Genomic DNA, 24,012 nt, shown 5'->3' on the forward strand with positions numbered 1-24,012 from the left:
GTCTGTGTGTGTGTGTGTGTGTGTGTGTGTGTGTGTGTGTGTGTGTGTGTGTCATGATCTGTGTGTCCAGTTTTCCTTTTTATGCTTACAAGAAGCCAAACTTTTATCACACAAAATCAACCATTGTGATGGTGTGGTCCACAACATATGTGTTCATGCTGGAGGAAAAATTAAATGACATTTATTTACAAACAAATTCTAATTGATGGCTGCAATATGCAATCATTTTTACTTTAACACACAAAAATTACAAACAGAAAGTGAATAAATAGCAGTTTGGACATTAAGATGTCTATGTATTGTGTTGTGCAGTGTAAACACCAACACTACCCTGGTGCGCTAAGCTCCAAGTCTGGCCCACTAAATGCACAGCTGACCGAGCTAACTAGTCAATGGCAGCTACAGATAGCAGCAGTTAGTGGTTACTCTGGTGATTTGCTACCCCCTATTGGTCTTGAGTAAGAATTCAACAGGTCTCTAACTCTACATATAGCACCTTTTAATCATCATATTTTCTCAATTCAGAGGTTCCATGTTTATTTTAATGTAGCTAACAGCTCATTCATGTTTCAAGGATTAAGTTTTGTCTCTCCCAGACCCGGAAGCCAGCTACATCATTACTGTTTACATTCTAATATCTAAAACCTTGCTGCTCAACCTCTGGATACAGTCAGAAAAATATAGGCTCCATGTGGTTTGATGCTGCCTTCAAGGAGCCTTGTGAAAAAAAAAATTTCTTCGTAAAGAAATACGTCAACACAAGTTCATTTTGGCCCATTCAGGGCAGACAAAACAACCACGTAAGCCTTTTTAGAGAAATAGAAGGCCACAGCGTTTATTTATCATATAGGAATTACGTAAATGTGTGTGCAGGCTGACATAAATGTTAGGTAAATACGACCCTGTTCCAGGAAGATAACACAAGTCAGGTTCACAAATAGGGTGGCTTCTGAAACTGAAGAGAAAAAAAAAAATATATACACATATATATATATATATATATATATATATATATATATATGCGGGTCAGTTACATATATACCAGAAAAAAAGTGTTTTTTCAAAAATGTCAAATAACAGGCATAAAAATGGTGACTTTTGTTCTACTAACTAACTCTCATCTTTATAAATACATATGTTGTTTCTAGATTTTCAGTTGGAATCAGAATTTATGTGACAATTTGTTGTATTAGTGCCTAAAATCGTCATATGGTGTGACATGAAAATAATTGTATATAAACTTAAAATGGATTATACCTTTCTTAAGTTACTCACTTTATCAAAGTCATTTATCATAACTAAGCTGTGATCCATTATAGTATGGTGAAAATTCATTACATTTTTTGTATTATTTTCTAAATCATTGCTCAATGTGAGACCTATGCCGTCGGTTCTTTCAACATATTTTCTATTTATTGTGACAAAACTTGCTATAGAATTATAAAAATATCTGTGACTCTTGCTGATACTATTTTCTATGTATTTCATGAACATTTTCAAGTTTTATCATTAATAAAGGTATGTCATTTTCTCAATTTGGAATATCAAACCAAATGATATAGTGTCACACCATATGGCCCTGAGTAATTTGGTGCCCTAGGCAAGATCTTAGCCGGAGCCCTCTTGCATCGCAGTCAATTTCACAATCAATTTTCATACACTCACACAGAAACTGCATGTATGTATTCAAGATTTCATTTCTTTTAAGTCAAAAATATCACACCTAATAAACACTGAAGAAATAAACAAGTGCTAAAATAATATAATAAATAGCATGTTATCTCTCAGCCTCAGCAAGTGCCATCTCTCGCTTATCTATTGTCAGCCGCTTTGCAAAATGACCTCCGACTCCTTCCATGTTGCCATGTGGGTATTGTGCTCCTGGATATCCTCATGAACCTTCAGCAAGTGGCTTGTATTTTTACAAACATTTAGCAGCAGAAGCAGTGCAAGCTATCATTTCTGTTTGAGTTCTTCGGCCAGCTTCTTTTGATTTTTTTCAGCATTGACTAAGACTCTGTCATAAAAGTCATGTTGACACTCTCCCATCTTTGTTTTGGGGAAATGTGTAACTGCTTTTTTATTTGAACTGGTCCTCTATGAACTAACTCTCACCTCACTTAGTCAGTTAGAAGAGATGGCCAGTCAGCAGGTCTGTTGGTGCCTTTAGTCCTGATGCTGTGTCACTCTGCTGTGCTGAGGTAGAGGGACAGGAGCACCTGATGCTGTGTCACTGGGCTGGTGGTGAAATATGTTTAAAGTGCATCTGAAGAGAGAAGAGAATGTGACCACTGCATGTTACATTTTAATCAAATAAAACAGATGCTTGATGTGTGCTATACATATGACTAATATAGACTAATAACAAAAATGTGATGAGATTCATTCAACTTTGTCATTGCAAAGCAATTCAGTCTAACCAGAGTGCAAGTGCAGTGTATATATATATATATATACATATATATATATATACATACATATATCGCCTACGAATGGTATGGGAAAGCTAAGGTGTGGAGTATTAACAGTAGTACACTTTAACTGCACTTTAACACTGATGTAAACTTTAACATACATAAACTGTGACACATAAACCAAAGGCTTACAACTACCCTATTACAAAGGGGATGAAAACTAATAGCATTTAACTGGCATACAAGCAGGAAAGACACCTGTAAAATAACACCTGAACAGGCCAAACGTTAACTTTCCAAATGTCCCTGATGATTTTAAGGTGGAGTAACATTAACTTACGTCGACTCGAGCTACTTGCTGATTATTAAACAATGCTGCCATCGTCCGAAGTAAGCTAGCAAGCTAACACTCTGCTCCAACAACGATAACTACGATTATTAAACTATTAATGTCATTCACTTCATCACATCGACGTTACTGCACCTGTATCTTCTTCAGGTTTTTCTTCCATTTCCCTCCTTCTGTTCCTTCACTGGGCGCCCGATGCTTTCAGTCTTTTGGACCTTGTGGTTCCGTTACAGTATCAGTAAATCTCTCTCTGGGTCTTGGGGTCTCGATGTGGTCAGATTCAGGCAGCTGGCCCCTCGACCCGCCCCCCTCACAGAGGACAGGTATTGGCCCCGCCCCATCACAGAGGACAGGTATTGACCCCGCCCCCTCGCAGAGGACAGGTATTGGACCCGCCCCCTCACAGAGGGCAGGTACAGTGCAATGAGTTAGAACCCAGAGAAAAGGCCTCTCCGTTATTTAATCGTCTTTGCTATGACGTTATGTTGCTGTGGGCTTATATAATACTTCGAAATAATAGTAATAATGGCACTGGTAAAAAAAATATATAATTTAAAAATGTTTTATTATTATCATTTTTTTTCTCCCCCGTTATGGCGTGCCCCGCGGATGACGGCGCCCCTAGTATTTGTCTCTGCCATATGATAATGTTGCCATGTGTCAATGCAAACCATGTATGATGCTACTGATTGGTAAGTACTGATCACATGGCAAGAAATATTTAACCACTTTTAAATGCTCGAAGGTAATATTCAAATTTTATTGATTTATTTTATATTTAACAATAAAACATTTTTTTTATATCGTATGAACCATATGAACATATGTTTGTGTATCAAATTTCATTTCATTTCAATTCAAAACGGGTCTACAATATATATTAACATAAGTAAAACAAACACATTTTCATATCATATGAACCGTGAACATACAGGGTAGCTTAGTGGATCCATGAATAAATCAATTAATGTAAACTACATTATAAGCCAGTCAAATTTGGAGTGAGTAGCAAACCGACTGCCTTGCTGAAGGTGTGATACATTAACCAAAATACTAAAATACATTTCATTTTAATAAAATGAAAATGTTTATTTATTAATCAATACATCAAATTATTCAACATTGTCTATTCTCTTCAAACAGACAGTTGTTTACTTTTCTTTTCCTCAGCAACAGCAACTATACCTTTGTCTTCTCTGCACTTATCATCATTATCTGCCTCAAGTTGACAAAAGAAAAGGGAATGTATGGTTTGAGATGAAGACAAAACATTGTTTAGACTTAAACAGCATTCTAAGGTTTCTGTGAGGGGGTCTGCTGTGTCTGTCTGATAAACTAGAAATCTGTATCACCGAATAAAACTTAACTAAACACAATCACAATTCCACAATTGTGATTGTGTTTAGTTTAGTTTTATGGTTACATTAATTACAGCTCTTATGTGATGATGGACCCAAACAATGTTTAAAAGGACAAAACATACATTGGACTTTGTTATTTATTGTTTTATCTGCAGGAAATTACAATTCATATCATATGGTGTTACAATCAAATCATATGGCATGACAGGCAGACATGTCACACCATATGATGTTTTCTGCATTAAGCACAACTTTGAGTCTTGTAGCTACACATTAGCATACTAACAACATGCTAGCTATAACAAAGCAGCATATATTTACATGTAATTATGACAAAATAAAAATGTGTCACACCAATACACATCTTGAAGTGGGACTTTTGTCAGAGTGCCAACAAGATCTGATTCATTGTAAATATAAAAATGATAACTCACCTCAGGTTGTACAGTACTAGCAGTGTATTGCTATTGCTAATACTGTACAACCTTGCTGAAGAAGGTCCTCTCCTTCTCAAGGGTGTCAAAAAAGTTGCCCATTGAAATATCCCAAAATAGTGTCACACCATAATGATCTTTGATCTTTTTGATTAGAACTGACTCAAAACAGTATGATTGGACTTTGAAAAGAGTACTCACAAATAGACAGCTGTGATATTGTTATTATTATTTTATTTATTTTTTTTGAGAATTTTTGCATTTACTTTTCTTATTTTTATTCAAGCTCTCACTTTGTGCTGGACAGTCACACCATATCAGTTTAATGTTGAGTATGTTCACATGAAGCGTAATGTTCTGAACAATATTGAGAAGGTTTTTGGCAAGTATATTTTTTATTCATGCACGTTTGACACTGAAGACAGCAAAACTGCCATGTCACGTCATCCACGCATATTTATAAAGATATATTATTAAAATGTCACATCTCAACAACTATGCTGCATTCACGTGTAATGAAATACAATAAACTTTTGGAAAGATTATCAGAAAAGTGGATAAAAAAGCAGTTTAAGTGTTGTGGAGACTTCGGCTTACTGCGTTCTAGGCATAATATTGGGCAACAGAGACCTAATACACGATATACAATGATAAAAAACACTGTTCTGATTAAAAAACATCCACTTAAACCGTAATGGTGTCTATCATGTCCCATTTGACCCAAATGCAGCATTACCCCTCTGCTGAGCTCGCTCACGTGCGTCGAGCTCGTAAATAGCGGGGTTTCTGACAGCACGGGAAGGCAGCACAAGTCCATCCTCCCCATCAGCAGTCTGGTCAACAACATTTCTCCTCAGGGCTCCGCAGCAAACTTCAGCGACTCTCTGCTCCTCAGAAGAACCGACATGGATGCCCTCAAGTCGGCTGGGAGAGCTATTATCCGGAGCCCGAGCATGGCGAAACAGTCGTGGACCGCCGGCAGACACAGAAGTAAGAGGGAAAAAAAACTAGAAATTGCATTTTTAACCGTCAGCTGCGTTTTCCAGTTGAACCGTGCGAAAGTTGACTTCTGTTTCCCGCTGTGAGCGTCTCACCTCAGCTACTGCTGCGACAAAGAGTCACTGTTACATGTATCTGTCTGACTTTATACAACTTTAACGCTTTGTTTCAAACACGAAAACGCCAAAATAATGTCATGTTACCCGTGTTGAGCTGACGCCGAAGTTCAAAAGGATGAGGTTGGACATCTTTTCAACTCGTCTTTTGTTTGACAGAAGCGCATAACTCCACTACAAAAACTGCTAATTTAAGAAGCGCCTTTCTCTCTCGAATTTCTTCATGTTTACGGGGAAAATATGCGACTTTGGCATCCTGCGGAGATTGTGCAAAGCTTCTCGTTTGCATTGCGGTTCACCCAGCTCGAGGAATTTTCCGGAAATAAATGTTTTTTAGTTTTGTTTTTGTTTTTTTAAACCAGGCACTGTGAATAGTATCAACAAATGGTCTCCTTCTTGGTGTACTGTTTTTAAGAAAAAATGTTAAGGCTATGTGAATAATCTTCAAATAGGTCTTTTTTGCGAGGCTGTGACATTTTATTTTATCGCTGTCCTTGTGATTTTACTCACAACAGCTACAGTGTTTTGGGTTTTGTAGATAATCCCAGTTTTCCAGCACAGCCTCCTACCAGAGGAAGTACAGAGGTCAGGGTCATTGCCAGAACTTGCAGTGATTTTTGTGTCTTGCTCAAGGGCCCTTCAGCAGTTTAGGAGCTTATCCACACCGCAACATTAACGGGAAACTCCTTTACAGCACCCGGGTGCCCATTGTCGGACTCAAGGGCCACTTTGTAAGCTAAATCTCACTTGATCCCGGCTGTAAAGTTCTGGGGGAATGACCGGGATGGCTTAGGCAGCCTGAAAGCTCCCCTGCCTGTAACCATGAGGACAAGCCAGGAATGCTGCAAGTCAGTCAGTGCATGGCCTCTGTTGGCGTGAGTTCAAGCTGGTCTATTTTAGATTCCTTCGGAAAGGGTACAGTTATGTGATCATTAGAAAATACAGCGTCGATTACATCAATGTCCCCCATTACTATGTAACCTTAGGATCTTACCTGGAAGAATAGCAATGCCTCAGGAATTTGAGATTACACTGTTACGTGCGGAAACACAACCAGCCAGCACATTTTGGTGATAATGCTGGAGGGTCAGATGATAATGTAGGTCCAACATGTTGGTCCAACCTTTATTCCTTCTAAATGTGATCATGTATTTGCAATAAATACAATATATTTACAGTACATGACCAGTAAATTGACTTGGTTCAAGGTTAAGTTCACCAACCTATCTACTCGCCGCATGCAGATGAAAAGTCAGATGAAGTTTCATAGTCCATAAAATATTTTTCTGGAGCATTGCAGCAAAACAGCGCTTCTTAACAACTGAAGAAGATGGGGACTATCTCCAAAAGAGGGAAATAAAAAGGCTCCATACAGTTTGTGCAGCACAGTGCACATCTAAGGAAGCCCTGGGATCTGAAATTGTTTTGAAAAGATATTATTGACACTGTCTACTTGCAGTCAAGTTCATGCACCCACTTCAATTGGGGTGCATACTTGCGTGTTGCACCAGCAACACTTGAAACAGATGACAATCCTGTAATAACTTTCAATCAAATAATACATTTTCACTTATATTAAACAAGCCTCTGTTTAAATGCAGTAAAATTAGCTAGTTTATTCAGACTTTGGTGTTTCAATGAAGTGTTCTGACCTTGATTTGGCACTGACACTGATCATTGGCTGAATTAAAAGCTTCCTGTGATTGGAGCTGGTGACCCACTTGTTATAGAAGTAGTGTATTGTAGTATAGATTACCAGGCCCTCTCTGGGCTGCAGGACACATTCCTCACCAGTGCTGACCCATGTCGGCCATGCTGGACTTCCGCGTCTGACTCTGGCCTGCGGGACCAAGTTGGGATCAGCCTACATTTCTATCTTCCCAGGGAATTAATTCCACTTGGAGAGTCAGGTGAATGCGGTGAACTGACCTGACCGAAAAACAACAGGGCTGCAGCACCTGCGGAGCAGCGTCTCACCCAGAAATCTCCTTTTTAAAGGGGCCCTATAGGCATAGACACTCATCTTGCATACTGTGAGCAAGTTTGCATTGAGGAGAAACCTATTCAACCAAATGGAGACTGCCCTATTTTTAAATGGCAAAGGCCTCCCCACTCCTTATCCACCACTTCGCTCTTATTGCCCTGTCTCGGTCGCCTTAGACGACCCACAGCGGCACACTGCCAGTGTCGAGGACCAGCCAGAGGGTGCTTGTCTGAAGCAAAGAGCCTTTCCTAGGGATTGACCTCCTCAAATGGTAGCAAGTGGTTCTGCCTGCACACAGCGATGCTTAGTATGGCAGACCACCACCAGGGTGGGAATATTTTTACCCTATTATGAAGTTATTTCACCTCTTCTGTTTAGGTGAGGAGTCTGGCTAGGAAAGAGGCTTTTTTTTTCCTGTTTCTATCGTTATTCTCTGCCATTACTCTCAGACTTTCTCATCCTCCTCTCTGCTTTGTGATGAAGTTGGCAATGATAACTGTTTTCAATCAATTCCCGCATTCACACACTCGCTTCAGTTAGATACTCCGCCGGCAAAGACGGTATGTTTGATTGCTGCTGGAGCCTGTTTAGTTTGCATCACATCCGTCCACAATCAGAAGACCCTAATGGAAGTTAGAACCACATGGGACTGATAAACTTCTCCCAAGTCTCAGATGCAGCAGGTGGTATCTGTTGTGACAGGCTGGATTAAAACTTACCGGCTCAGAGGATGGAAACTTTATTTTTGGATTAGAAGTAATGGAAGCCCACCAGTCAGACTCAAGAGACGTCGAGGCGCAGATACAGGACGATGCATCGACAGGAAATCATAGAACGAAGATTACAATATATTCAGTGTCTTGACCTATTGCATTAGTGCTGTAGTTCTATTCAATGTGTCTGCACTTAATTATTACAATTAGGATAGCTGAGTGTTTAGATATTAATTTCAGAGTTAAAATTAATTTATAAATCTGCCTATAGGTTTCTGCATGTTGAGCTGGATCTCTGAACACAATGTTTTATGGTGTTATTGCTTTAGCAGACGTGACGAGGTAGGTGATCTTCCACTGAGGGGTTGTTGGTTTTTTTTTGGAGCTGCAACAATTAATCGATTAGTTGTTACCTATTTAAATTATTCACCAGGTACAGGGCTGTAAACTCATTTCTCCACTAGTAACACTGGTGCTCCATACTGCTGCACCAGGACGAAGTTTTGGAGCAAAATTTCAATTGTCAAGGAAGGGAATGTATCTTTTTTTTTGACAGGGTTGTGGACAAAACAAGACATTAAAGGGTGTCATCTGGGCTTTGGGAAAAACACAGATCAACTGATGTATTGACTAGAGAAATAATTGCTAGTTGTAGCCCACTTTTCTTATTTAGCCTAAGGGTTGAGAAAAATCTTTTTTGGTTCAAAAATGTTTGTTTTTTTGTTTAAATATACAAAATGCATCACATCTCTAGTAGCAAAGAGAATACACTATAGTTACTCCAAAGTTAAGTGACTTGGTAAGATGGGTTTGTTTCACTTAGAAACAGCTCTACAAGTTGTTTTTCATTGATTTGTGCTCTGTTTATTCGGCTCCAGCCTGCTAAGGGAACTTGAAGCCAAATGGCTCTGAAATGTTTGTTTAACTTTGTATCTGCAGAGACATCCAGAGTAGCACGCTATCACTTGATATTTCTCTGCAACAGTAGAAACCCTGACATCAACTCAGTTGAATTTGGAGTCCTTGACAGCAAATTTTGTAGCTGTGTGGATAAAAACCAGTGGAGTTGAAAGAGAAGTTAAACGGTGGCAGGAGTGGTCCAAGTTGTAGGGCCACAGTTGGTGGTTTCCACAGTGATTCAGTGTTTGGTGGAGACCCACAAATCAGCCAGGTCGTGAATTGCTTGTCAGTTAGGCCCTTTTGGATCAGTATGTTTTGTCACAGTGTACAACAAAGGCTTTTCTTGTACTTTGATATATGAAATGGAAGCTCATCCATTAGTGTTTGGTTTGATGGATGACTGAGGAGCTGTGGACTGTGCTGTTGTCTTATCCCTCTCTTACATTTCACTTTCTTTGTCTTTCTCTGCTTCTGTCATGTACCCTTCTACTTACCTGGCATCAGATAACTCTGTTTTTTCACACCCAATAAATAATCTCCAACACTAAAACAGATGGTGAGGTCAACCTGTATTTACAGCAGGGTCACCTGGTTGTACTTGGTCTGAATTCACACATGCCCACAGCTGTTTCCTTTCAGGTCGCTGACCTCAGATCAGAAGGCCCTCCACATTAGCTGGCTGAGCGGTGCCTGGTACCTGCTCTGCTGCTGTTTTCTCAGGATGGACTGCTTTGAAAAGTGCTGCGGGGATTTTATTGCAGATATGACATTGACCATTCACTGCTGCCCTTTTCTGTTATGATGGTTTTGACCTGACCACAGTTAGTCCAGAATAGCGTGAGAGGGTTTTAATGAACAGTCTGTAAAACCTGCAATTAAACCAGCTCCAGTGAAGACTTAAAGGAGCTGTTAAAAGGAAGAAGTTCTATTGGTGTAAATGGAAAATTTTGTTGGCCCATGATATTTACTGCTGTATTGGAGGCACTTGACATTGAATAATTGTTATTTTTAGAACTGTTATGGGTGGTGTTTCAATCTAAAAGCAAATCTTTGGCTCAAAAAATGATGGTGTCTTTTGCTGAAACCTGTATTTTTAAATCTTGTTTGTGTCCATGTTTGTGGTGTTGGCAGGAGATGTCAATGATTGTTTTCCAGGGTAAAACATGTTTTGCCAAAGCTATAATGAAAGCCAGTAGGTGGCTATTAAAGAGCCGAAAACATCACTGGTTCCACCACTCTCATCTATTGAATTCGTAACTTTACACCTTTCAAAGTGGCATGAGGGCTTTTCAGCATCCATGTTGCTCCCCATCTGCATCGTCTCTTCCGCATAGACCTAACAACAATGGTGCTGCCACTTTTGGCAGTTGTCTCGAATTTAGTGTCTATGGCAACCTAACTTAGAAAAGTTAAGATTTCAGACTTTCTGTGATGAGGCCCCCGGGATGTATCCCTAAAGGCAAGCACAGTAGAACATGTTGTATGTGTTGAGCATGTCAGGAAGAATATAAGCTCATGGCATTTTAAGGTTATCCACAAAATGGTTAATAAACTGCTGTGTTGGCATGAAGCAAAGGTTTAAGATGCAAAATAAGCTAGACATTATACCAGCAAAACCATCAGTGCATTAACAGTGTTTGAGCATGTACCTTCATTGGAGTAAAAGCTGTTTAATTTTTTTAGAAATGTTGCAAGATTTTGGTATGAAAATTGTCATATTTCAGTCTAATCAACTGGCCCTTTAAATGGATCCTATTTCAGCTGCAGTATTCCCTTATTGTGTGTGTGTGTGTGTGCGCGCACCTGATCGTGTGTGTAAACATGTGTCTGCATGAGTATGTTGTATGCTCTACATCCCAGAGGAGGTAAATGCCCAGGGGATGAATTTCTAGGTAATGGTCATGTTTTTCTGCTCTCGCCTTCCCTCACCCCTCTCCCCTCCTTTCTTTCTCACAGGAAATCTGTGTAAACACAGCCAGCAGGTCAGGGCCGGCCGGCACCGCACAAAAACTGATAAGAAACCACATGGAGATAGCAGCTGTTCCTTCAGCAGTTACAGTTCTTACACTCCTCTTTCTTCGTCAGCGAGGAGATCAGCATGCTGACCTTTAATCTCTCTGAAAAAGAACACAGAGTTAATACAGTGATGCACTTTTTAGAGAGACATCCCTGGCCTAGTTTACTGTTATGTTCCTCTCTGAAATGTAAACCACACTTTCCTCTTATCACAGTATGTCAGAGTCCATGTATACCGACTCCTAACTCTTTGCCTTTTAATTGTCAAGTCCTATAAGTTGTTTTCTGGGTTGAAATATTTACTCTACGTCGACAGAACCTCTGACCTAGATTACCCTGTTTTTGCCTTTGCTCTTCAGGGAGCGATCAGATGAAATGGCTCTACTTTAAGTTCAACGTAGGCTGTTTACATTTCCTCTGATTTCTGTTTTTCTCAAGCTCTTTGAATGTTCTTTCCGACTTATTTCATTTATTTTGGATCACAGAGGGGAAAAGCAGGCGAGTCAGCTGCAAAGCTGTAACCGAGAAATATTTGATGTTTTTAAACTTGATGAATGGGTACAACCAAAACCTTTCCTGTTCAATCCATCAATTTATTGACCCACTTTTTCTCTGAAAATGTGTTTTTCTCCACAGAGCTTCCGGAGAACTGGACGGACACAAGAGAGACCATCTTAGAGGGCATGACCTTTAACCTTCGTCACCTTGGCATGACACTGGTGGACCAGCCCAAGGGAGAGGAGCTGTCGGCTGCTGCAGTGAAGAGGATCGTTGCTACGGTGAGAGCTGAAGTGACGATGACGCTGTCAACACCACTACTACTTCTGTATTCACTCTGTATCTATAATATTTACTTTCATATTTAGAGTGCTACATGTAGCCCCACTGGTACAATGCTTCTGTGGTAGTTGTGTTAAGACGAACACTCCCTCCTTGTTCCGTGCTCCCAGTCTTGGCATACTCGAGACTAGCTGGCTTCATGGCTAACTGAGCCAACCAAATATGGTTAGCAGAAGTTAACTGAAATGCACTTCACTCACATCACTAAGATACGGTATCTATGACTAGTGTGGCTGGTTTATAAAGTTGATTATTATGAAAATTAAGCTTCAGTTTTGCCCCTTTTGGAGTAAAAAACAGGTCAGATAAACTTTACCTTCATGTAAGTACTCTGTAAGCTGTACCTGATCGTATAGTTTAACACTAACATGCAGTAAAACAAACTTCTCTTTTGTTACTGAAACAGGCTAAAGCCAGTGGGAAGAAGCCTCAGAAGGTTGCTCTCAAGGTTTCCCCTCAGGGGATCGTCCTGCACGACAGCTTGACCAATAAACTCCTGGAAAATGTCTCCATATACAGGTACTTGCAGAGCAGCACAGGTGTTAGATAAATGTCAAGTTAACAATGTCGTTGCACTTTAGTTCACAACTTTATAAGACTGTTTGCTTGTGGTTGATGTGGCATGTGTCCCCACCCTGTGAACTTCCTTTGACCTGTGAATTTCCTGTTTCTATAACCTGCCACCTCTGGCATACAGAATATCCTACTGCACGGTGGACAAACTACATGATAAAGTGTTTGCTTATATCGCACAAAACACCCTCAATGGGACCCTGGAGTGCCACGCCTACCTCTGCTCCAAGAGGAAAGTGGTGAGTAGCTTGACTACAGTGTTCTTGTTTCATTTGAGATGATGATAAATGCGGTGCAGTGCTTTTATAACTTGACCAGCATCAGTATGTTATAAATTGCTAGGTCTAAGAGTACCTTTTTTTATTTTTCCTCTTTATGTGGTTGGGCTGATGATCTAATGTTTTAATTTAACTTGTTCTTCTATCACTCTTGGTCCATTGTAAAGCAATGCTATGTCTGTTTGCATGTTCAACATCCAGCAAGGGCTTTTTTTTTTATCAAATTGTTTTTGGCCTAAAGTACTTAGCAATAGACACCATGTATCCTGCTCTGATTCTGTGTCTTCCTGACACCACAGCTCTCCTTTCTACTCATCCCCCATTCCCCCCAAACCTCAGAAGTCCTGCTCTTTGAGCCGTGTGTGTGTGTGTGTGTGTGTGTGTGTGTGTGTGTGTGTGTGTGTGTGTGTGTGTGTGTGTGTGTGTGTGTGTGTGTGTGTGTGTGTGTGTGTGTGTGGAAAAGCAGAAGGGCACTTTTCCTCTCATCTTACCTGCTTCCACACTCATCCCCCTCTCTCCCAGGATAACATGATAATACCCTACTTCCTTAATACTTGCCTCTCTTCTATCATGAGACACTGGTTTTGACCTCCCTCTGTCCTGTACAGCTCTCTCAATTTAAAAGGACCATGCTTTCATTGTGACACATGTTAAATATGTCTGCTTCAGATTGTGCCAATCATTTTTTGGATTCAGTAAGTACTTTGCGTGTTACAGAGAATGGTCAACACTTGCCATGCTCTGTAACAAAGTGTGTTTTCCTTCTGTCCTCCAGGCTCAGGCAGTGGCTCTGACAGTGGCCCAGGCCTTCACAGTAGCATTTGAACTCTGGCAAGTCGCCAAAGAAGGTAGGAACTGCGCTACACATCCCCCACGTTCCTGAAATGACACAGAGACAAAAGCACTGTCCGCAGAGTTGTTTTATCAGCGTCTGAGACTGCTTATGTTTGCACAGAATCAGCCTTGATGCTCCAAGGACATAGATATGAGCTGTGAGGTTGCAGTAAACAAGGTGTGAGCTGCTTGTGTTCCGTCTCATTTCTATTCTAGAGAAAGGGAAAAGAGCAAAGTCTGGGTCAGCTGGAGAGGGCAGCAGTAGTTCCCATTCAGAGAGGTCCAACAGCTTGGGGAGCCTGAAAGGGACAGGTGAACAAAACACAAGCACAAAATACTGAGCTGCATCAATGTTTTTTAATTTTAATTTAATAAATTCTGCGCTGAGCGGTGAATGTTTGAGGCTGTAGATAGAATGTGTAATTAAGTATTGATGTCTGTTTCCTAATTTTGTTTTGGCGGGGACATAATTAAAAGGTCAAATTGATAAAATTTTTATGTAGACACATAATTTTAAAAAAATGTCTACAGAACTTGTAGCAAGATGCCGATCAATAGTAAATATCCATGTGAAGTGGTAAAAAGTCACTAGACTTCTGCATACTGTAGAGGGCAACGCTAATGTTAACTAGCTTGCATTGGCAACGCTAACGTTAGCTATCTTGCATAGGCAATGCTAATGTAAGCTATCTTGCATTAACAATGCTAACGTTAGCTAGCTTACATTAGCAATGCTAACGTTAGCTAGCTTGCATTAGCAACATGTAGGTAGTTACAATAAACTAGCGGCCATTTGAGGGGGCAGATGATTCGAACAACAGCAGCCACGTGATGTGAATGCAATGGTCGGGGGAGATGATAGGCCACATTTATAGTCTGAGTAACGTCAATAATGTCAATAATACCTTTTTTAAAGAAGACCTAAAGCACAACTCTTGATTTAATACCTACACACAATCAAATCTATCCCACACAACCATCAAAACTGAAAAATGTGCCAACACATCTGTCTTAAATATGGTAATAAAAAATTTAAATCGCAGGAAAGAATAGTCACAGACACCTTCCCACCTGTAACTATTACCTCATGGCGTTGTTCTAAAAATAAATACAGATGGAGGATAAACCTTTTCTATTTCAGTTATTTTCTTCTGGTGGCAGTAAAATAATTGTCTCCACTAGTATTACATTTTTCATTCTGTACTCACAGATCACCTGGGGGTGCTACAACAGTTATAGGTTGTCCTTTCCTTACCTCTCCTCTCATGCAGATGTTGCCACAGACAATCTATTGGACTTTGACGACAGTGTGAACGTGGTGGTGGAGACCAATGGGAATGCAGGGGAGGACCAGCTGGATAATCACAGGCCGTCTGAGACCAATAATAATGCTGCCTGGGTAAGATCCTCATCTTCTGCTCTGGCTCTGACTCTATGTTGTAATGTTGGACAAAGTGTAGCAGCAACTTTTTAAATATTGTAAAAAATATAGAGAGCTGACATTAGTTTAGAAATTGAGTCTGTTAAGATAAACTGACGAGCAGCTTTCAGCACAACACAGATGTTCTATAGAGCGCCTTTAAAACTCATACAATGGTATTTCATTTGAATTTTGTTGATTTCCACAAACATTTTATCTAATTTAATTCTTCCACGATATATTTCTTTTTGTCTAAATATGTCACGCTCCTTTCTGATGGTGCAAATCTTTAAACCTACCATTGAACCTAATCCTTTACTTTGAAAAAATAAAAAAATATGAATTAACTAGGGGTGTGCCAAAATATCGATACAACGATATATCGCGATATTTCGTCTTGAGGTACGTTATCGATACACTGGTGCCAAATATCGATATTTAAAAATGTAAAAAAAAAAAAATTTTTTTTTTTTGGGCCCACCACCACCACCCCTCTTCGGAGGACAGCTTTATCTTTATTCAAACATAGGTATACAACCAAATAAAATAAAAAACAATGGTTTAAGTAGCTCTGAAACCCACACATATAGATATTTAATGATAGTTGTAGTCAGTGTGTGTGTTAAAGGTGCTATCACCCGGAAATCGCAATTTCTCTCGTTAAATCATGCATATTGGTGTTGGACCTCTGTCGAAACTTGCCTGAAAAGCTGGAGTCTGAAAGTGGCTTATTTTTTTCGCTTTGGCTCTTTTTCCGAACAGGAATAGCTCACAGTAGTGCGCGTTCCTAAAGCACGAGATTTTGACTCTGCTCCTGTGGTGACCTTACCACAGGAGGCTACTTGCATATGCATCGGCTCACAGCCGTCCTCAGCCAGACTTTCTGAGTGAGCACGCCGAATCTGCTTATTTCTCTGTCATTTTCACGCCATACATCGTGACCGCCAGCATTAAAACTCAGGTCTTACATGTAAAACACGAGTGTGAAAAGTAAGAAGGAAAAAACAAAGAATTTACCATTCAGAGACATCCTGCTGTAAACGTGTCTCTTCCACCGTCTCTGCCTCTTCACTCTACCGTTCGGTTTCCGACTCTGGCTCGTACATAAATGCCTGAATTCCATAAGGTTTGTCATTTAGTGTGTGCACCATGACAGGGGGCTGTTTATGTTTTAGAGTCTGTGTGCATGCAGGCTCGCCCCCCATTCCGGCTCTGTCCTTCCTGCGGCCAATCAACGCGCGCCTCATTACATATTAATACAATGCACATCCGGACCGGTCAAAACCTCGCGCATAATCTCGCGTGAGAAAGTCGCGGTATGAAAAAGTGTCAGAACAAGCTCTATGTTTGTTTTTGTTTTTTTGTTTTTTTTCTAATAAGTTTTAAGAATTGATCCAAAGCGATCCAAGAGGGACTGGATATGTAAAAAACCAGGTGATGACTCCTTTAAGAAGAGACACTGTGCAATATACTCTTTGTTTACTTGGCTGTCATTCATGTGAAATTGATTGACAATGTTTTGTAATTCCTGTGAAATGGATTCAGTGCAGTCAAAAAATTCTGAATTTCTTCAGTGACACAGATATCGTGATGTATCGTGGATGAAATTCCTTGCAATATATCGATTATCGAAAATAATCGTGATAGTATCGTATCGCGAGGTACCTGGTGATACCCAGCCCTAGAATTAACCCAGCTCACTCTGACTCACTCACCGTATTCCTATGTAAACCTACATCTGCGAGGGTCCACATATTTATTACTTACTTGGGAGGTCTGAAAAACCATTAAACTGAAGTGTCTGACACCTGTAGACATCCTGAAGTAACATGCGATTTCTTAGATTGGGTTTTCGAATAGTTCTAAAACACTTGCGACATAATGTGTTTTATATAATAAACACTGAGTGAATTTTTCTTCTTCTAGGAAATCGAAGACGGTTTGGATGAAGCCTTCTCCAGGTGAGAGTTGGTCTTGTTGTTTTACTATGAACTGAAATGAATGCCAGCTGATTCTCTCTGCTGCTTGTTTGAAGCAAACTCTGCCTTGTTAAATCCCTCCGTTTGCTGTACTTCTCATACTGCTTGGCTCTCCAGCGCCACTTAGTGATGATTTCAATGTACTGCAGAATGCAAATCCTCCACTCTGATTGTATCGAAAGTGAGTGTAGGAGGGGAAATTATACAATCACTGTGAGATAATTTGATCACTACACTTTAAACTGTCTTCTATCTATTGTGTGTTTGTGTCTCCAGCTGTGCTCTGGATAGCTATGGTTCATATCCAGGTAAAGTTGAGTACCACTGTTACTTTAGTGTAGTAGTCCTCATTACTAACCTAACCTTAATCCATTCCATACAATCACCGCCAAACCTAATAGCTCTGTTCACAGGTCAGTAATGTGTGTGTAGTGTGGAGTAGCTTCCTGTTTCCTTCATTTCCTCCCAGATTGAAAAAAAAAAATGTCGACTGGGTTCAGTGGAGGGAGCTGATTCAAAGTATTGAGTTTCAGTCAGAGTGAAAAATGTCGTCGTCCCCACCCATCCCAGCATCACCAAAAATTGCTCCCTTTTTTCCCGCCTTATATGGTCTGTGTTTGTTTTCCGTTGAATGGACTGAATGAGAGGATGTGAGCCCACTACACACCCGCCGTGCACTTATTCAGTTTGTGGTTGCTGATTTGAAAGTGGAGCAGTGGGTCACTTGAGCCGCAGATCAAGCTCAAGGGAAGTGAACATCTTGGAGCAATCCTTGTGACATCTGGCTGGATCTTTGTATACATTACTATCCCAGAGACAAAAGGCAGTTCACAGCCAAACTGAGGGAGCGTAATTAGAGGAGACTGAGGCGTTAGTTATACTAACACGTCTGGGAGGCTGAGCTGCTGCATTAAAATCACTGTCTGACCCCGACTTTAAAGGGATGAGCTCCGGAGCAACATCTACTCTGCTTCAGTGATATCACGCCCGAGGTCCAGGGAAGATGAAGAGGGGCAGAGAAGATTTAGAAACCAGAAGAGACAGTCATTCTGGCCTTTTCTGTTATCTACAAAGCTAGTTAACCACCTTTGTTGACTTTAGATATTCTTTCATTTCTATGTATTTAATGATTAGTTTGTGTGACAGCACCTCTGCTCACCCAAGAAGATAATTGCCGCCTCCCAGGCCTGCTCATGTGAGCCACCGTGTGTCTAATACTTTGTCTTAATGAGTCTCAGTCTTTGGTTTCCCTGCAGAACATTTTAATCACCTTTTCTAGAGGTTTTTTGATCTCCTTTGCAAGAAAACACATCTTCATCTTACATCATTTTGGCTAGGCTAGATTGTGTCATAACTGTCATTCTTGCTGTGTGAAAGGGAAAGGCTGGTGATGTTCTGTGTTTCCCTAATTGTCAACAACCTCAAGAAAAAGACTTAATCCTCCATGAATTGATCCCACAAACATATATTGTCTGTGTATAAAGCCTGTCATGTCTTATTTCTCTGTGAGCTTCATTGTTGTCCAGACCCCTCAGTTGGCCCCAGTATTACTGAGTGATGAACTCGTCCAGCCTTTGTGCTCTGCTCAACGCCTCTGTAGCCACAAAGCCAACACAGAGAGACTCTGGGTGCTTTTCATTATGCTAATGTTACCTCCTTGTGTCTTAGCTCCTCCCATTGAAGATACACCTACAGGAAGCCTGCTTGATTCTCATCCTGTCAAGGTGCATTTAAAGGGATTGGAAGATCCTCCATGATGGTGGAGGAGGGATGATTTCTGGGGTCAGGGGGGGAGAGAGGACATGAGGAAGAATACATTTGCATAATGAAAACCGCCAACAGAAGAGGCTTTTTTCCTCAGGCCATCAGGAACATGAACTGTGACCTTTTGCTTATCTTATATCTGTCAGGTCTATTGTGTCCTTTCTACCATCCTGCACATTGCAAATGTACTCAAGTGACAAAAAGAATGACAATTCTTTTTATCTAGAATTTTGTTTCTTTTTTGTAATCATTATTTTTCATACTAGTCCTTTTAGCACTACTTATAGAAGCAGACCTCATTCCTTTCTACTACATGCGACATCCAACCTTTGCATTCTAAATACTCGCTTGTGCAACAAAAGTCAGTCTGAGGTTTAAGATAGTCAATTAAACAATTGACTTATGTCTGAGTAACATTTGTAAAAAGCTGGTGCCTGACGAATATGTCAGTTGTCTGATCAGTGTCATATTAGATAGTAGGGCTTATTGTTAATTTAGTGTTAAATATTCGGCCTCACTTACGTTTATCAGTGATGAAAATTAAGTATTTGAAAACCACATTTTAGGTATAATTGCAATAAATGTGTGTGTATCGACAGTGGAAAACAGCCCCAATAATTGAGTGGGGCTGAACTAAAGACTACTGAGCAGTTTATTTGTGAGCCAGTGCATCTTCAGCTGGAGCCAACAGACATCAATTTGGATGCCACAGACAGAGTTTCTTTGTCAAAGTATTGAGAGATGGACTAACCCCTGATGGTTTTGGTCTATCAGAGGGATTTGGCGACAAATAGGAAAAGATAATTGAATAAAACCAGCCCATTCCTCATAAGGTTTAACATTTTTTACTGTGGACTGGAGCTCATTCTGAGTCTCTTCTCTGTTCATCCATTAATCTTTTCTCCTCTGTCTCCTCAGCCTGGCAGTGTCGCGTACTAACCCCCAGGTCCTGGACATTGGGGTGACGCCCCAGGACTGGCTCACCGAACCCGACTGGGACAGCACCAATGGAAACACGCCCAGTGGTCTCAGCCCGTTCGGGGACGACATCTTCGGCTTCTGACAACCTCAAAACAAACACAGCAGAGAGAGACGACAACAACAACAACAACAACGGAGGGGAGTACGGCTGTCTTTATGTCTTCCTGTGAACTAACAAGGCATCACTGTGTATTTAAGACAAGGCGACAGTAAGTCCATAAGGGAACAGCTGTATGACTGTGAAATGACGTTTGGCCTCTCTTCACCTTGTTGTTGCACTCTTCACACGGACAGATCTTCCCTCCTTTGTGGAAACACACCAAAGCAATAATATCCTTTTATTACACTGCAGACGTCAGTATAAACTGTTCACCAGGTCATCTTATATCGGTTTTGGTTGTTCTTGCTTCTGTTTTTCAGTTTCTGTTGTTTTGACTCCATAATCAGTGTTTTGTATATGTGCTTAGTTATAATTTATAGTTGTATAATTATGTTTTTATGTATGAATGCAAGAGAAGGGTTTAATTCAGAGCGATGTACAGACTGTCTCAACAGGCCTTAATAACAGCAGGACAATCAGACACACTTAAAGTTTAATAAAGTTTCAGTGGGTGTGAGATTTTGTCCCTCCACCACGCTGGACAACAACAGAAAATTGTTTTATGTCTAAAAAAATCAACTAGTGTTGTATTTATATGAGCTCTTTATCAGCTGTGATGTGTTCAAGGTCATCAGATGCCTTTTATGGCCATTTCATGTACACTGTAATCCACCAGCATTATACAGAATTAAATATATTCATGATTAAAAATATAGACTCTTTTGGTATGTTGATGAAATGTATTAACAATACAATGACTACATTCACATACTGGGTGTTAGTATAACAGAGAATGTGTTGTTGGAGTTCAGGTTCAAACTCCCTTCTTGACAGTTTCACCACAGGGACAATTAAGTAGCTGTTTTTGTAGCCTTAAAGTAAAAAAGGTAACTTTGAACTTTCTTTGAACTTGTAAATTTCAACATTTTCAATTCCATGAGAAAATCTGCAAATTAATCTGATAGTTAATTATTGGTATAGTGCCTTTCATACCTTAGTTTGCATTCAGAAGTGTAAAATGGGTTACAAGGTCTCAAACAATAAAATAGTAGAACCAGAATATTAGCAAGAAAACATTAAACACACACTCAATGCCCTTTCAAGAACTTAACAAGCCCAGTGATGCAGCACAGCAGTTTGAAACACGAATCAAGGTTAATTGATACAACACTGAGAATTATCATGAGAGCTAGCAGGATGCTTAGGAGCTCAGACAGCAAGAGAGAGAAAACTCCAGGAGACGCATGCAGACAGCAGAATGTAACCTATTTACACAAAAATATCAAAAGAACTTCACGTTCTATTCTTGCACAAAATATATGAACTCAAGCAATTTCGATGGCACGTGTCCGTATACGTCTCTTCACAAACTTTAAATGATGTCAAATACCTGTGGAAAACCTCAAAAGCAAGGTTCAGACAAGTCTGCAGATGTTTTGTGAAGGAATTTACACAGGCAGCATCTTCACACACAGGCAGGATCTTTACAACCCACCTGCTGTTTGATGCACGTGTTTGGATCGATGTGTGTGTTTTCTCCGTCAGTGTCTCCATCGTCTCCACCCTTCAGTCGCAACACGACAGCTTTAAGGTGACTGTGGATATTCTCACTTTCACTCTCGTTTCCCCCAATGTCTGAGTTCCTAAAGTCTGAATGGGTTTGTGTCAACTTCTGCCCCAATTTTTGTTTTCATTAATCTGTCCTTTTTGTACGAGTCCTCACCCACAGATGGACCTGTGCAGCAGTGGACAGTAACTAAGTCCATTCATCAAAGTACATTTGTTGACTAGTGCTTTACTTGAGTATTCCCATTGTTTTCTACTTTCTATTTTTACCCCAGTGCATTTCACGGGGTAATACTAAACTTTCAACTCCTGCGTTTACTAATAACAACGTTTCAGATTAAGATTTTGCATAAAAAAAAAAACATATATAAGCTTACACATCGTTAAAGATCCAACTAATCGATAGACGACCTTTCTGACGTGTAACACGTGGCTCGGGGCTCTTTGTCACGTTTCAGAAGTGTGTAAGCTGTTAAATGTGGCACCAAAGGGAAATTTCACCTCGAACCTACTCGCATAGTTTCATTTAAATAGCTGTTGGAGGCATAAAGGGGTTAAATGATTAACAATTAAAACATAAAATCCCCAAAGTGAATGTGAATTTGTCTAGCAGTTTGTCTTTGTTTTTATTTTTCTACGACATATCATCATCTCACGACCCCTTAGTGTTCTCATGTGACCCTTTGGAGGGCCTAGGTTGGGGATCTCTAGAGATCTGGCGTGGTTAGCAAACCAGCTCCAGTAGAATGCAAATCGGTATATAAATATATATAAGGCATATTTACTTGTATCTGTTGCATCAGTATTTTAACTTATCTGAATGCTCTGAGTCCTTCTTCCCCTGCCCCTGGGTATGGAATGACATACCGATGTAGTTTTGAGGAGATGAGGGTGCGGTTCGTGTTTCCCAGCAGCAGGGGGCAGCGCCGTACCATCCAACCGAGTGGAGCCAGCACAGTACATTTGAGACGAGTGCCATCTGAGTCAGTATCAGCATCTGATGCTGGTCACATCTTCAGCTCTGGACTCTAGACAGTCATTTTGTACCCTCTTTTGTCAGACAATGAAGTTATAAGATGTCTAATTCTGTCCAGTCCTCTTCCTGCTCCGTCCTAAATTCAAAGTGATAGAAAAGGTCAATAAACACAACTTTACTATCTCAGAGAGACAGGTCGTCATTAAGGAGTAAAAAACCAGCGCCGGCTCTGTCAGACTGATCTATAAACCACCAGCAGGGAGCACGATGGCAGGGGAGCAGTCACACGGGGACTTCAGGCCGACTGGCTCCCTCACCACAGCTGTCCACGTTCTGTATTCGACCCGTGTGCGTGAACAGGATTCTGGAGGGCTGAAAGTCACGCAGCCTCCCCCGCCTCCCTTCCCTTCCCTCTCTAACAGGCTCCGGCTCAGTGAAGCAGGCGCGTTTTTACAATTCGTCCCGACAAGCTTACTTAACCATCTGCATTATTTAACAGTCTTTCCCTCAAAGGGAGCTCCAACTCTCTGTCTCTCTCTTTGTAAGTCTGATGAAAGCGTGCACAGCGAGATACAGCCAAGCCAAAAGTCTCCTCTCTGTCAGAAAGGGGAACAGATACTGTAGGCACACGCACACACTGAAATGGCAGTAAGGGATAAAGACTCTAAGTGCATTTTTTGCATCAAGGTCAAGTGACTGAGGGGCTTTGAAAGCAGCAATATTTAAGGTAAATTTAGTATGGTTTGCCTTTTTTGTGTTGGTCTATTTCTACTGTCAGACAAGGTGTATTCAATTTCTGATGGTGGCAATTATTCAGGCTTTTTCTGCACATTTATTCATCTGGCCTGTTCAAAAAAAACATTACAAGTGAGTAAAAACTGTCTTGCTATGTATAAAGAGAGATATACAGAAGTCAAATAACCAGCAGGAAACATCCCACCTGTATTCTTCCTCATCTTGCTGAGACAGAAAAACAAGGTGTGGATGTGGACTCTGGAATCTGAAAACTGTGAATGGTTAAAAGGCGAAGTTTGACAATTGTGGAAATATTTAGTTTCTCACGAGAGTTAGTTGAGAATCTCTCATGTCTGTCCATTAAACGCAAGCAGAAGCACCAACAACTGCACTTCCTCGAATGGCCACTTGAGGCAAACTCCGAAAGAGCCCACGTTAGATTTTCCAACTTAAATGTTCAACAAATGTGTGGGGTTTTTTGCCTCCCTCCTCAGTGTCTTTAACTCAATTATTACTTAGCAAGAAAGCTATCACTTAATATTAGTTGTACTGCTAATGCGTGAATGCCCTCTAGTGGACAGAGTCTGATAGTTGCACTGGCACTGTACAGGTCTGTGTATTCAGTGTTGAGGTACATAATAAATACCCATGATTGCCTAAATTTGAGCATGACAAAACAT

At 40.5% G+C, this 24,012-nt stretch overlaps 1 protein-coding gene across 3 annotated transcripts; it reads left to right on the forward strand.

The window, feature by feature from the left end:
* The first annotated feature begins 5,316 nt into the window (after positions 1-5,316).
* On the forward strand, positions 5,317-20,768 carry ldlrap1a (low density lipoprotein receptor adaptor protein 1a). 3 transcript variants are annotated; one of them, XM_030413018.1, is made up of 10 exons: positions 5,317-5,548; positions 11,923-12,065; positions 12,533-12,645; positions 12,824-12,938; positions 13,753-13,825; positions 14,028-14,123; positions 15,083-15,210; positions 17,158-17,192; positions 17,487-17,518; positions 19,893-20,768. In XM_030413018.1, the coding sequence occupies exons 1-10, from the start codon at positions 5,464-5,466 to the stop codon at positions 19,937-19,939; spliced, it is 867 nt and encodes a 288-aa protein (XP_030268878.1). In that variant the 5' UTR covers positions 5,317-5,463; the 3' UTR covers positions 19,940-20,768. The 3 variants fall into 3 exon arrangements, with proteins under 3 accessions (XP_030268878.1, XP_030268877.1, XP_030268880.1); XM_030413017.1 differs by lacking the exon at positions 17,487-17,518; XM_030413020.1 differs by lacking the exons at positions 14,028-14,123; positions 17,487-17,518.
* Positions 20,769-24,012: the final 3,244 nt, after the last annotated feature.

Source organism: Sparus aurata, chromosome 3, assembly GCF_900880675.1.
Source record: "Sparus aurata chromosome 3, fSpaAur1.1, whole genome shotgun sequence".
Lineage (NCBI taxonomy): Eukaryota > Metazoa > Chordata > Actinopteri > Spariformes > Sparidae > Sparus > Sparus aurata.